Genomic DNA, 14,805 nt, shown 5'->3' with positions numbered 1-14,805 from the left:
CGATACACAAAACGACACAAATTTTTCATATATTAGTAAAAATATTAAAATATATTTTAATGTAATTTAATGCAACAGTTATTAAAATAATATAAATATATTATTTTAATAAGTGTTACATTATTATTTTGGAGTAAAACGCCTGATATTTTGGATTTCGAGAAATTTTTTTTTAAGGCAAATTTTCTGCGTATTTGGCAACGCTGAGTGTCGGTAAGATGGCGAAGGAACCGGATGATGTTTCTTTAGATGACGACGAATTAATAGACAAAGATTTGGATGGAAATGGGCAAAAACCAGACAAAATGTTTTCTTTAAAAAAGTGGAATGCTGTGGCAATGTGGAGCTGGGACGTAGAATGCGATACTTGTGCTATATGTAGAGTTCAAGTTATGGGTAATATATATTTATATTTTCAAGACGACTAATATAATCTATGTTTTCGAACTCTACATCAATAATACAATACATATTTAACAGCATTATGTGAGACGTACGGGTAAAACTAATAGCGATTCCAATAATTATTGTTTTTCTTTCAACCAGATGGCGCTGCGTGTTTTCCATTATTTCGGTGCCGTGTCAGTTTTCCGAAATTACTGCGACTGTTTAGAATTTGAGTTATCGCGAATCTCTCTGCCTACTTGCATTAAAAAATTATTCGTTGAAAATCAAACAGAAACACGAAATCGTTTTCGTCACCAGACATGCAACTAAACGGCCATCAAAAGGGGAGCTGGGGAATTTTTGGCTCAATTCAAACTCAGAATGATATGTTTGGGACCTTAACAGAACTGTAGAGCATACTAGTAGGAACAAAAAAGTCGAAGGATTCTACCTATAGATAGAATCCTTTGATAGTATCGATACTAGTAGATACTAGTATATAGATAGAATCCTTTGACAGTATCATTAAAGAAGAATCTATGATTTAAAAATATGCAGTTTTAGAGAGAAGAGAAGGGTCTCCATTGTAAAATTTAATCATAAAATCGTTTATCTTGCCGACAGAGCATTCAAAGTAGCCACAAATAACTTTAGAATGCCAGCTACCCTTGAAAAAAATTTGAGAAGAACACATAACTGCATGCACTAACTCGCACTTTCACAACTTCTAAATTTTCATTCATAAAACCACATAATGGACCTTTAAACGAAACTATTTGAGCCATGGAGGATGCCATGTTGCTTTCCACCATAAACTACTACTACAAGTGGCCGTTTTTGTCATCCGACAGTGTGCACTCTGGCCAGAATATAGGAATGCGTTCCGCAGGAATTTTTAAACGGATGCTGCTCGTGTGGATTTACACAGAGGAATAAAAGAACGCACCCTAAGAGGAGAGGATAATAAGTAACAGAAATTTTTAACTTTGTTTGTTCTATATAATCATAAAATATAATTGGCAATTTATACTATTGTTTAAAATTTTTTTTTTTTTTTACTTGTTAACCCATTTCTAAAATTAGATATAATTGTGGATTTGTGTGTAATTTACGTAATTTTTTTTAGCTTTGACCGTAGCTTAGAAACTTGCATGTAATCTTCAAAAAATTGTACTGATTCTCCTAGTTATCGGTGTTTTTCCTAGAATTTTTTTTGCAGAGTGGTTAATAAACACTGTCTGCAAACTCATCTCATTTAAATAACTTTATTTCTATCTTGAATAAGGTATTGACAACAACTTTGATGTTTTGACGATCTTGTTGTCTTGGCATTGTTATAGATATTTTGGCTACTTTCTTGTTTAAAAAAGTAATTTGATTTTTTTACATCTCATTTAGGGATTTTTATCGTATTTTGATAAAATAAAAACTTTTCACACATCTATGTGAATATGTTTTGTTTAAAATTTTATATAGAGTTATAATCTTTTTATGTTAAAAAAGCACTTTTGTCTACTTTAGGCATCAGTTAAACAATATTCAAAAAGAATAATCAATACAACTTCAAAAAACATTTTAGAAATTAAAAAAGAAATTTAAGTGACTCACTAAAACCTTTGACTATCCAGTTAAAATATTTAATTGAAGTAAGAAACGTTTTCAACCTTAGTATTCAGTCTTCATCAGGTTTACAAATACTGAGATTCTAAGAACAGTTATGTGCAACAATTTAAAAAGTTTTTTTAGAACATTTCCAATCTTGCGTATAAAAGAAACGTTCTAAAAAATTTTTAAATTGTTGCACATAACTGTTCTTGGAATCTCAGTATTTGTAAACCTGATGAAGACTGAATACTAAGGTCGAAAACGTTTGTTATTTCAATTAAATATTTTATACTGGATAGTCAAAGGTTTTAGTGAGTCAATTTTGTTTATTTTCAAGAATCTTTACAAACAGGTGATTAACCTTTTCTCAAAGAAATTTCAGTTGCATTCAAAAAGGAAAATGATAAGCCACAAACAATCAGAACTTCAACATATTTATTAAATATTTTTTTTTAATGTATTTGCTTACTGTAGACTAGTGAAAATACTTCTGATATTCACAGACATGTTAAAATAATTTTAGAAATATTCACACAGAGGTGTTAATTGATCTGTTGGAAAGAATGTCATTTGTTTAAACTTTGTGATCTGGCAAAAGTACCTTAAAAATTGGGATCAAACTATATTCCAGAAAAAATCACACCAAGCAGCCAGAAAAATCATTCAGGTGGACTTTGGAAAAAAAGGGCCTGGGAATAACTCAGGCCGTTTTATCCTTTTTTTCCTTATTGCTATCATTTCCTTGATTAATCTGACCAGAGACATTAAAAGTACATACTGAAATTCAAAGGTATACACAAGAATAAAACTTAGATAATTTTTAGTTTTTCATATTCCATTTTTAAACTTTGATTTGATGTGTCCTTGACAGTTTGGAGTCTATTGCAGTAACAATACTCTCATTTTACTATAATTCTTGCCAGCATTATATTAATTCACTACTGTGATTTAATAATAGCAATGAATCAATATATAATGAGAGTAATAGTACTGTGCAATACATGGAGAAATGTACATCCAAAGAATTATTAAATTTTGCATCAGTGAAGTCAAGAATTAGTAATGCTGTCATTAGGATATCTCTTGCCTGCATATGAGTTCTAATTTTTTGCACCTCTTACAAATTAGTGCAAATATAGACATCTGGCAAAGTTGTTATATACTAGTCCAGGGATTGGAAACCTTTCAGCGGTGTTGTGCCGAATGTAAGTTATAGTGTTATTTCAAGTGCCAACATGACTCTACCATTTTTATTATATATATTATCAAAATTAATCCAGTTATAACAGACTTCAAAAATGTATAATTTTGAAGCTAAGTTGTTAATTGAATTATGTTCTTATGTCTGAAGTGCTTTCATGACATGTAGATGACGACACGGAACATAAATGTATGTTCTGTAATTGAAATATACAAACGAGATTCATTTTTAATGTACCACGACCTTTGCTGAACTATGACTTCCACTTAAATGTGTAATTAATAATTAAAATTTAAGATTTTTACTACATTTCTATTCAGAGTGCCACTGAAAATCATCTCGCATGCCACAGGTTGCTGACTTCTGTACTAGTCTATACAAATCTATTTCCTGCCAGATAAGAAACCCACACTAGATGCAAGTCATTAGTGATGCATTATCATTTAGACTGTTGATGCTTGCAGTTTTACATTTTCAATGTAGTGTTTGTTCCATTTTTCTCATTTCATAATTCAAATCAGGCACTTAATTAGGAATGTATTTTGGAACCTGCAGATGGTGCACACACTACACACCACTTACTGCAGCCCTGGATGTTAGAAATTCATAGTGTGTTAACTGATATGGGCACAACATGGCAATAATTCAAAGCTTATGAGATAGAAAGCTGTGTTTCTTTTGGAATTAGCACATGGTTCTGTTGAGAGCAAATCACATTGGAACTTTTTTAAGTGGAAAAAGAGTTTGTGTGGTTTATTCTCAACAGCAACCTTGTGCTAATTCCAAAGGAAATACAACAAATTGAGAGAACAGTTAGTAATCAAGTACCCAGAGAGAAAGCTGTTTATATTTTTGTGCTGCAATGCCAATAACCAACTCAAGTAGTTCAGCAAGTTCATCATTTTTCAAATAAATTTCAACTTAATATTTTACCCATTACATTATTTTTTTTTTAGAAAAAATTTAAAATTATCTGTAATAATTTTAATACAATACATATTTAGAGCATAGAAATTTTGGATATTTCTGAAAATAATTACAAGATTTTTCTCAATATGATAGATGTGACCTCTTGTAAACCATGGAGTTGGATTTGGCAGAACCTTTGAAATTCCTTTTCACCGTCTCTGATTTGGCACTTCATATTTCAAGCATGAAGTAGAAATGATATTTAAAGTACAATGCCATCTCTATGAAAAGACAGTTTTTCAGATTGCTACTAATATTTGCACATCATAAGTACAAAAGAGTATTATATACATTATAATTGATTTCAACTCATGTTTATTATTACATTTTTTAGTTCTATAATTTTTTGTTTTTTAATTATATACTATTACTGAAAAAGAAACATCTAGTATCTGTGACGGTTTAAGGCAGTGATTCTCAAACTTTTTCGATCCGCCCCCTTTGATCCATAAAGTTATACCCAACGCCCCTTAACCCATTTTCTGTTGTGTGAGAAAGGATTGGAAATATTCTTAGGAAAACTTTTCTATGAATCTCACACTTTGTGCCCTTACCGTACATTGTTCTCGACATCTAGAAACCATTAAGCGCAATGTTTCATCTTATCCTTTTAACAGAGGAAAGGGAACGGCTGTCAGTGACCCCAACTTTTGCCTTTGGTCACCGTTCAGTACCTTGCCTCCAGCACCCCCTAGATTCACTCACCGCCCATAAGGGGGCATTATCGCCCACTTTGAGAAATGCTGGTTTAAGGCATTATATCAATATTCTAATTTATGAAATGCATTCCAATTTAAAGTATTTAAATATACAATAGTTATTTTTATAAGTATAAGATTATTGATGAAAGAAATTTTATTAATAACTACAGGTAATCCCCGTATAACACGGGAGTTACGTTCCAAAAAATTGCCGTGTTATGCAAATCCGTGTTATACAAAACAAAGAACTAGTACGAAAAGGGGGGTTAGGTTCCAAAAATTAAAAAACATGCTTTATATTTTGATAATTAAGATAAATATCTTTATTAAAATTTTCTTAAGTGATGCATATTAATATAAATTAAATAATATTTTCTTCATCATCACTAAGCACTATTAACCAAGGGCATTTTCTTTCTGTCAAGATATCCTTATCCTCTGAGCATTTTTCTGCATCTTCAGATTCGTGCTTTACCTTTTGCAAAAAATATGTTGTTTTAGATTGCTTGCTTTTAGCTAAAAGATCTTCATAAATTTCCTTATATGGTGCTAATCACTTATGAAGAATACAGCAAATATGGAATAAGAGAAAAACATCTGGCAACATCAAGAGCAGAAGCATCGAGATCTGGCAACACTGAAACAAATTTCAAGGAGGACCATGTGTATTGACAGAAGGCGGGAAAAGAAAATTTACATACTTAAGTACTAATACAGTAGAGCATCGATTATCCGACCCCCGATTAACCGACTTATTGGTTAACCGACCGCGTTCTAGTCGGCAAATTCAAATGTCCGCTAGTGATGTGGCGCTACAATATTTGGTTATTCTTGGCTACTTTAATATTATTTTTGTTAAATTTTTGCATGTTTTAGCTGGCAGCACTGGCTCGACCCTGAAAGGGAGGCTAGTATTTAAACCAGGCCTAATACACTATACTAATGTATTTTTTCATACTTTTCGGTTATCCGACTTTTCAGTTATCCGACCAACCCCAGTCCCCAATTAAGTCGGATAATCGATGCTCTACTGTAGTTCACGAAAATAATAAATTTTGTGAACTATTAGTACTTAAGTATGTGAAAATTTATTACATTTCATGTTGTACGAGGGTTTTACCCAATTCTCGAACAGTGTCAGAGTGAATCCGTGCTATAAAGGGTACGTTTGTTAAGTCGAACGAGTTAAACGAGAATGACGTCATCGTTATTCTTGTTTTGTTAGACTTTTTGAACGATTCATTATAACTAAATGGCTGTTTCTAAAATCGAAGATATGAATGTTGCTAGTGCAGCCTTATCCAAAATATTTTTCTTAAGTTGCTTCGGATGGACAGTTATTTCAATCATTTCACCTTTTAATTCACAATTTAAACACTCGAGTAGATCTAGAAACATTGATATCGTCGGGCGCCATTTTCTTAACGAAGTAAACTAACTCTTTCCTTCGTGAGCTTCGTTAGAGTTTCGTTCGATACGTCATCCGCGCAGAGCATGCACACTGAGCGAGACTACTACTTTTCGAACGATTCGTTACTAACGCGTTTAACTCGTTCGACTTAACAAACGTACCCAAAAGTACCGTGTTATACAGGGAAGGTCCCAATTCTCGAACCGTGTTAGAGTGAATCCATGTTATAGAAGTACCATGTTATACGGGGTTACCTCTATTTGCATATTCTTATACAAATAGGTCTTAATGAAAACATGAAAAGTGTTAAATTTTTTAAAATATTCTTTTATAGTATTATAACAAACAACAGTATATATTTCATTTTATATCTTATTGTTTCAGATGCATGTTTAAGATGTCAAGCAGAAAACAAACAGGATGATTGTGTTGGTAAGTTAAATTATAAGTAGAATATGTATTTAAATTATTAATGCAGGGTATTATAATTAAGAAAATTACATTAATTTAAATGTAAACATATAAAAATTTGTTATAATATTGATTTAACTTTTTCACTCTTTTGTTCTGTTTCTTGTTTTAATTTATATACAGAGGATGTTTATAGAAATTGAATGTTTTATTTTACACTAGTGAATTACAGAATGCAAATATATTTACTTCATTTGCAATACTTCTGACATTGACAATCAAACAACATTGAACTTTTTATGATGAAAACACTTTTTGGACTTCAATACAGTGATTTTACCTCATTCAAGAGCTTTCCACAAACTAATCATATTATCTCTGCACTTAAAAGTGTACTGTTTTAGATAACCAAAAGCAAAAAAAGAAAACCAAGTAGTGAAGCATCTGCAGACTTGACTGGTATGTCTTGTTTATCTGCACTTGGGTCCAAAATTAAAGCAACATGTTTTTGCCATGTACAATATATGGCAAAAACACTGAAATAAATGGCCCTTTATCATAATGAAGTCATTCAAATGCCTTATCTAAAGCATGTCTGATAAGCTAGTGATATATCAGGAACACTTTCTCACTGTTAGCAATCCTAGCAGATGATTGATTCACAGAAATTATTTTGCTGAATTAATGTAGCACATTACATTTTGTTGTATCATGCCTCATTTGCATAATACTAGTGTGATAGGATGGCACTTTGCTGATTTATGTATATAAATTTCAGATACTCACATTTCATGGTGTTGATTTTACACAAGTTTTGAGTTTGTTTTAATTTTGGACATCAGTGTAGAAAAGAAATACCCAAATCTAACTGTTTTTGGAATAAATAATCCAGTGTATTTAAGTAGTATGCAATTATCTTATTGGAAATTCCAGGATACAAATTTTCTTCCAGATATGCAAAAATTGGTTCCAAACAATGTTGAATGTAGTATTCTTACTTTAAAAGGAACTCCAATTAATAGCAGAGTTCTGCCACTCAAACAAAGTCATCAGGAAAATTCTCTGCATGTTTTTTGCCCAATCAAATGGCATGTTTTCATCTCATTTAATGTAAAAAGTTTTCTTTTTCAATTACAGTTTGTTTAATAGAACCATGCTTCATCCAGTGCTATTGCAAATTCTGAGTTTTGGTCACTAAAAGTTTTTTGTATAGCTTATGGCAAGTTTTCTTGCATAAGTTCCAGTCCTAATTGGTGAACAGACTGTTTTATCCTGTTGTTTGTGTCTAAATCTTTATGGATTATGTTGTTAACTGGTCCTAATGCTATTCCAGTTTGTCTAGCCATTTCTCTTTGAACAGGAAAGTCTTTATTAGCAAAAATCTTGATTTTTTTTAAAGGCATTTGTAATAATGTGATCATTTTCATTTATATATGAATACTTCACTGGCTTTTTAGCATTACATTGTTTACCTTGACAAATTATTATTTTACTTATGCCTCCTATATTTATTGTAAATCCCTGCCCTCTTAGTCTTTCTGTATAATTCTGTAGCTGTTCCCTTCTACAGAAAACAATTTCACAATAGCTCTGACATTATTACTGATTGAATTTGGTAGCCATGTTTGTTTCCAACAGTACCATACAAAATACTCAAAAAGTATAGTATGATGTTTCACTCTAACCAATAAAAATGCAATAAAAATTTATTTTCCAATCTTATTAACACCTCAAAAATGTTCAGTTTTAGTGATCATCCCTGTATATATTATTTTGAATCATGATATTCAAAATAATATATACAGGGATGATCACTAAAACTGAACATTTTTGAGGTGTTAATAAGATTGGAAAATAAATTTTTATTGCATTTTTATTGGTTAGAGTGAAACATCATACTATACTTTTTGAGTATTTTGTATGGCACTACTAGATATATATATATATCAATTAATTTTCTCTCCTCATAAGTTTTTAAACTATTTTAACTAGTCATAATTCTCAACTTTTTAAATAATTTACAATATAGGAATTAAAAATATTTGCAGATATACTAGAGATAGTATTTAAATAGAAACAATAAACATTGAAAATATTTAATTTTAGTTAACTATTAATAATTTTCTTGAGCCATATTTTTGAATAAAATAGGAATATGAGGTAGGATCAAAAATTTAGGATCTTGGTGTATAGTTATTTGCCCTAAATAGTTTTAAACTCCAACATACAACATCCTTCAAAATAATCCCCTTGGACAACAATACACTTTTGCCAGTACTTGTACAGTTTCTGAAAGCATTGCAGTAAACCATCTTTTGCAACTGCCTGTAATGCCTTCTGTGATACTGTTTTTGCTTCATTTGATGACTCAGAACAACATTCCTGCAGACATTGTTTCATCAGTAGAAAGAGGTAAAACTTTTAATGGGCTAAGTCAAGTGAGTAGGCAAGATGTGGAAGCACTTTAGTACCATTTTTTGGCAAGAAACTCTGATCATTAAGAACCAATGTGCAGACATGTGATGAAGAAGGTATCATTGTATGAGTCTATCCATTGTAAATGACCTGATATGTGGTGAAGTGAACAGTGGTAGTTTCTCCATGACAACATACTTGCATATCTTACCTTAATGGTAGAACTTATTAACTCCATTTGTATTATAATGTCTAATATGTTAATTTCAAATTGAGTTAATAACTTTTTGCTGATGGTGTTATTTCATATTTAAAATAGTTTTCTTCTTTGAAGAAGGTTGTTAAAAATGACTGATAATATTAAAGTATAATTAAAAGTATATTGCATTTAAAGGTATCAGTGTGAAATGATTAAATTATGTATTTTTACTGTAACCAGGGCTGTGGAGTCATTTAAAAATCTACCGACTCCGACTTTGCCTTACCATCCAACTTCGACTAAAACACCAGAACTCCGACTCCACAGCCCTCATTTGTGACTGTAATATTTATATTTTTTAATATTAATTATTAATATTAATAATTAAATGATTTGTTACATGTTTTATAAAATTTTAATTTCTTTTCAGTTGTATGGGGTGAATGCAATCACTCATTTCATAATTGTTGTATGTCTCTCTGGGTTAGACAAAATAATAGATGCCCTCTTTGTCAGCAGGATTGGGTAGTCCAGAGAATTGGCAAGTGAAGTTTCAAGTTATTGAAAACTTAGCAAAATGTAATAAACTTTTCATATTTTTTTATATATTTATTAACTTTGTGCAGTAAAATTTATTGATATTTATGATTTCTAGAACATACCATAATTAAAAATTATTGTAAAATTCATTATACAATATTTACTTACATGAAATTATTGGTAATAATGTAAATATTTATTTTATTCATTGTGTCATTACTTTCTTTTGCAGTTAATTTTTAATTGAAATAAAATAATACCTTTTTGAAATGATAAAAAAGAGCAAAATGATTATTTTTACTTTTCTGTAATTCAGTATCGTATACTGTTTCTTTGCATCTCATTAAAGACTGGTTTGTTTTACCTCTTTACAAATTTATATCTCTGAAGAAGTAAAAATTTGTGTAATAAACATTCATTCAAATAATACAAAATATACAGCAGTTTTACTTTATTTTTAAATGCAGAGTTTATACACACCTGGAAAGTCGGGGATTTTCATTAGTGTTTGGAAAAAGTCATGGAAAGTCGGAGTACTTTGTTAAAAATTGTCAAAAAGTCAGTGAATTTGTCTCCTTGGTGCCTTGTTGATTTTTGTTTGCTGCAGAGACAATCCTGACCAAAATTTTTGGGCATGCTGAAAGTTATAATAAGAATAATAATAGGCTTCTCTCTAGCACTAAACAATAGGCAGAAATGTTATTTGGTGTGAAAAAAAGTATGGACTATTATAAAGCCCATTAGATCTACACACGAAATAAATATTTAATCTTAATTTTCTTTGTCTAATTTTATACATCTATGAGATAATCAAGGCTAGGACATTTAAGACAACTTATAGGATTTTAGTGCCTAGATGTTCTAGCCTTAATCATAAGATATTAATAGATTGCAGAACAATAGCCTGAGCATTAGCACAACAGAGGAGTGTCATACATTACGAAATGTCTGTAAGCTTCGAAGCATTTGCTCACCCATCAACTGCTGATCCTTATCATATATGTCAAATCTGCAGTGACACCAATAATAGACACTGGATAATAATTTCACACAAGTTATTGATGGTGAACCTTTCATAAATTTCATTTTGTTATCTAGGTAGTAAATCTTTACTATTAATAATACTGAAGATTCAGTATCCTGTAGTAATGGAAGCTTGGATTGTATATTTGAATATCAAATTGCATGTAAATGCCTAAGAAACTATTGTCCAATAAATTTACGCATAATATGACTTTGAATATGTAACTTAAGCTGCCTTTTGCCATTGGATACCGAATATTCAGTATTATTGAAAGTAAGACTTGGGCCCTTGATGTCTGTTGATTTTTGCAATTTCTATGAAAAGAATATAACAAGATTAATGTTTTTATAAGTCAAAACAAATTAAATAATTTTTTAAATAATGACTTAAGACAAATTTAAATTTTTTGATAATGATTGCCTTCTCTCATCATCAGCATATTAAAGCTATATGTATTGGTTACATATTCATTTGTTACGATGTGTCTGATCTGAACTAAATCAACCAACATGCATAAAGGATGAGGATTGATACCCTCATTCATATTACTGGAATCTTGTGTAGACCTGATAAATTATGGAAATCTAGTCACATTCAAATCAAGATGGACTTACTGCAAGATAATTGTTGCCATCTTTTTATATTTATTTATTTATTGTTAAGGTCATGATGATAAGACATTATGGAAGTTTTCGATATGATGCACTATAGATAGTTGATAGATCCAGGCCGCACCGAAAGGCATAGCCAGAGAAGGAAGGAAGGAAAGTAGGGGGAGAATAGGAGAAAGGGAGGGGGGGAGAAGATGGAAGGAAAAAGAGGGAGGATGAAGATTACAAGTGCGCCATTGCTGGGCAATAATTGCAAAACATAAGGACAATATATACAAAGGGTCCCATGCACGGGGTAAGCACATAAATGGTGAAAGAATGTGCATGGATGACGTGCCAAAAAAAAATGCACAGAAGGTACCGAACCACACAGTATGGTTCAACAGCCAGACGGGGAAAGGAAGAAAGGCCTGTAAGGCCTCCCTACCAAAGACAGAATGACACAGTCAATGAAGTTTATAAAGATAGTCCATTCAATGGTAAGTAGTCCTGTTGGAGAAGAACCTTGTTACAAAGTTTGCAAAGGCTTTGTAGTAATCTTTATTGCTGATGAGGAGGCTCGGGCTACAAGGCCAAGTATCATTGTTTTTTAGGATGGTGGCTATGAGATCCAGCCTTTCCTCCTCCATGCTCTCACAGTGGTAGAGGAGATGCTCGGGGTCTCATCCTCCAGTGGGCAGCTGGTACATTTCCCGTCACTCTTCTTTAAAATCTAGCAAGGTAGTAGTGGAAGTTCCCGTGCCCGGTCATGAATTGTGTCATGTAGAAGTTCGGGTTGAAGTGAGTTGGATTCAACCTGTCCACCCTGGGAATGAACTTGTGCATCCACCTACCAGTGACAGAAGTGTCCCACTCCCTCTGCCATCTGCTTTTAACATAAAGCTTCAGGGTACTGGAAACCCAGGAGACAGGAACAGAAGAGAAGGAGACGTCAGTAAGCCTCGAAGGGGCTACCTTAGCAAGCTGGTCTGCCCGTTCATTCCCAGGATAACCAGAGTGGCCCTTCACCCAATAGAAGTTAATATTCTTTGAATGTTGCAACTTTTGAAGAAGCCCAAGGATGTCATTAATAATAGGGAGACGCGTGTTCATGTTTTTAATCTGGTGAAGGGTCACCCGGCTATCAGTGCAGATGTTGATGCTTCTACATTTGATGTGATTCTGGAGAGAATGAGTATACTTCAAAGCTTTCAGAATAGCAAGTGACTCTGCTTGATTGTTGGAGCAGTTGTCATCTAATTTGTAGTAGGCTTGTTTAAAGATTTTCTCTTTGCTGTCCCCAATAACAAAAGAACACCCGACTCCATTATTGGACTTAGAGCCGTCGGTAAAAATATTAAGGGAGACAGGAATATGATCAGGGTGGAAGACAACCTTAGCAGGAATGTTAGTGGCAGGGTGTTGCAGATGGAACTTGAAATTCCTGTCCAAGCTGTAGCCAGGTCTTTAATGTTAGGGGGGAGGGTGGTATGAGGATATATTATTTTAAGGTTGTAGGAGATTTCATCATCCCTATTAATGTTGAGAAGATAGAATTTCCAAATCTTCATTTCGACCAGTAGATCAATTGGAGGAAGCCCAGTGATGGCGAGAAGGGCATTCGTAGACGTAGTCCTGTACCCTTTGGCTATAGGTATGGCTGCCAGCCTCTGAACTGAGCGAAGTTTCCTCCTGATGTGGACTTTCTTAGCTGCTCCACCCCAGATCTCACACCCATAAGTGAGGGCTGGGACCATAGCTCCCATGAAAATGGTTTTAGAGGCCTGGGAGTCAAGCCCCCAAGTATTCCTGGAAATGGGCCTGAGGGAATACCCTGCCTTAGTGACCCTGTCACAAATCTCCTTAATATGCATGGTCCAGTTGAGTTTGTTGTCTATGTTGATGCCAAGGTAATAAATGCAGTCATTGATCTTAATCCTGTTCCCATCAATGGTCAAAGACAGTTTTCTGGCCAGGGGATTAGACCTGGGAAAGAGAATGCCAGTGCACTTTTTGGTATTTAACACTAACTTGTTCTCATTGGCCCAGATAGTGATGTGCAGTAGGAGGTTGTTCATTTCTCTTTGGAGAAGCATTTGGTTGGCATAAGACAACAAGATGACTGTGTCATCAGCATAGGCCTGAATAAGTGGGTCTAGGGAGGTAGGGGCATGCCTAACCATATCAAATATGCTGTTATGCAGTATGTTCCAGTGGAAGGTCTCAGCCTTTGAGCCCTGGGGACACCCTCTGTTAATCTTCTGGCTGTGCATAACCTGCCATTGTAGATACTGCTGGCTTGCCTCTCAGACAGATAGCTGCTAAGAAGATTATACACATTTTTTGGGCAGCCAGAATCGAGGAGGCAATTCCGAATTCCTGGCCACCAGGCATGATCAAAAGCACCCTTAAAGTCCAGGGAGACCATAAGGGTGTGCCGATTAGTTTTCTTGGCTTTCTTAATATATGCCACCAGATTGGCAAGGGCATGGATCGTGCTCTTACCCTTCCTAAATCCGTACTGATGGTGATTTATCAGCCCTTTGTGTTCATAGTGGTAGGTGACCCGGTTAGTTTGAAGGGCATCCAAAATTTTCCCACTAACTGGGAGGAGAGAGATTGGCCTGAGGCTGTTGGGCGAGGTGATATGATCTTGAGGGGATTTTTGGATGAGCTTGATAGATGCCTTCTTTCAACCCTTGGGGAAGTATCCCAACTCCAGGCATTTGTTAAACAGGGTGGAGAAGGTGGTGGGGATAGCCCTGAAGGCATGCTTAGCCATCAGACCCGTAATATGATCCGGTCCTGGGGCCTTCCTGGAATTGATTCGATCAAATTCTTTGGCAATCTCCTCCATGGTGAAAGGAGGGTCATCAGTGGTGTTACTGTCCCAGAAGGAGTTCTCCCTAGCTCCCTTGTGGTATGGAGTGTCCAGGTATGGATCATCTGTGGGGAAGAGGCTGGTGTAGATTGTCCTGAGCGTGTCAAAGATGGATTCTGGTGGTCTGTTGCTGGACTGTAGGGTAGGAGGGAGGTTGAGGGTTCTCGCCTTTTTGGCCACAATGTAATGTGCAGCCGACCAGGGATCCTTACTTGCTTCTGTGCAGAACTTCCTCCAAGATTCTGTCCTAGCCTGGTTTATAGCCTTTTTGTACGTCTTGAGTATTGATATAGTCTTGACGAAGGATTTCTCGTCTTGCATAGTCAGTCTCACGCCTGAACTTACGCCTGGCGGCCCTTGTATCTTTTCTCTTGCGGTTTAGGTCCCAATTCCACCAGGGAGTATCCTTTTTTAATACTCTGACGGTAGTAGAAGCCCAGTAGGCAGAATGGATCTTGTCTTGGAGAGTCG

General features: G+C 34.1%; 1 protein-coding gene across 1 annotated transcript; it reads left to right on the top strand.

The window, feature by feature from the left end:
- Positions 1 to 202: 202 nt before the first annotated feature.
- On the top strand, positions 203 to 10,127 carry Roc2 (Regulator of cullins 2). The gene is made up of 3 exons (XM_067279910.1): positions 203 to 396; positions 6,659 to 6,706; positions 9,730 to 10,127. Exons 1-3 carry the CDS (start codon positions 219 to 221, stop codon positions 9,846 to 9,848), a joined length of 345 nt encoding a protein of 114 aa, XP_067136011.1. The 5' UTR covers positions 203 to 218; the 3' UTR covers positions 9,849 to 10,127.
- The last annotated feature ends 4,678 nt before the right edge of the window (positions 10,128 to 14,805 follow it).

Source organism: Centruroides vittatus, unplaced genomic scaffold (assembly GCF_030686945.1).
Source record: "Centruroides vittatus isolate TY-2023 unplaced genomic scaffold, ASM3068694v2 contig_879, whole genome shotgun sequence".
Classification (NCBI taxonomy): Eukaryota; Metazoa; Arthropoda; class Arachnida; order Scorpiones; family Buthidae; genus Centruroides; species Centruroides vittatus.
The sequence above is the reverse complement of the archived record's forward strand: the minus strand, read 5'-3'. Positions and strand labels throughout refer to the sequence as shown.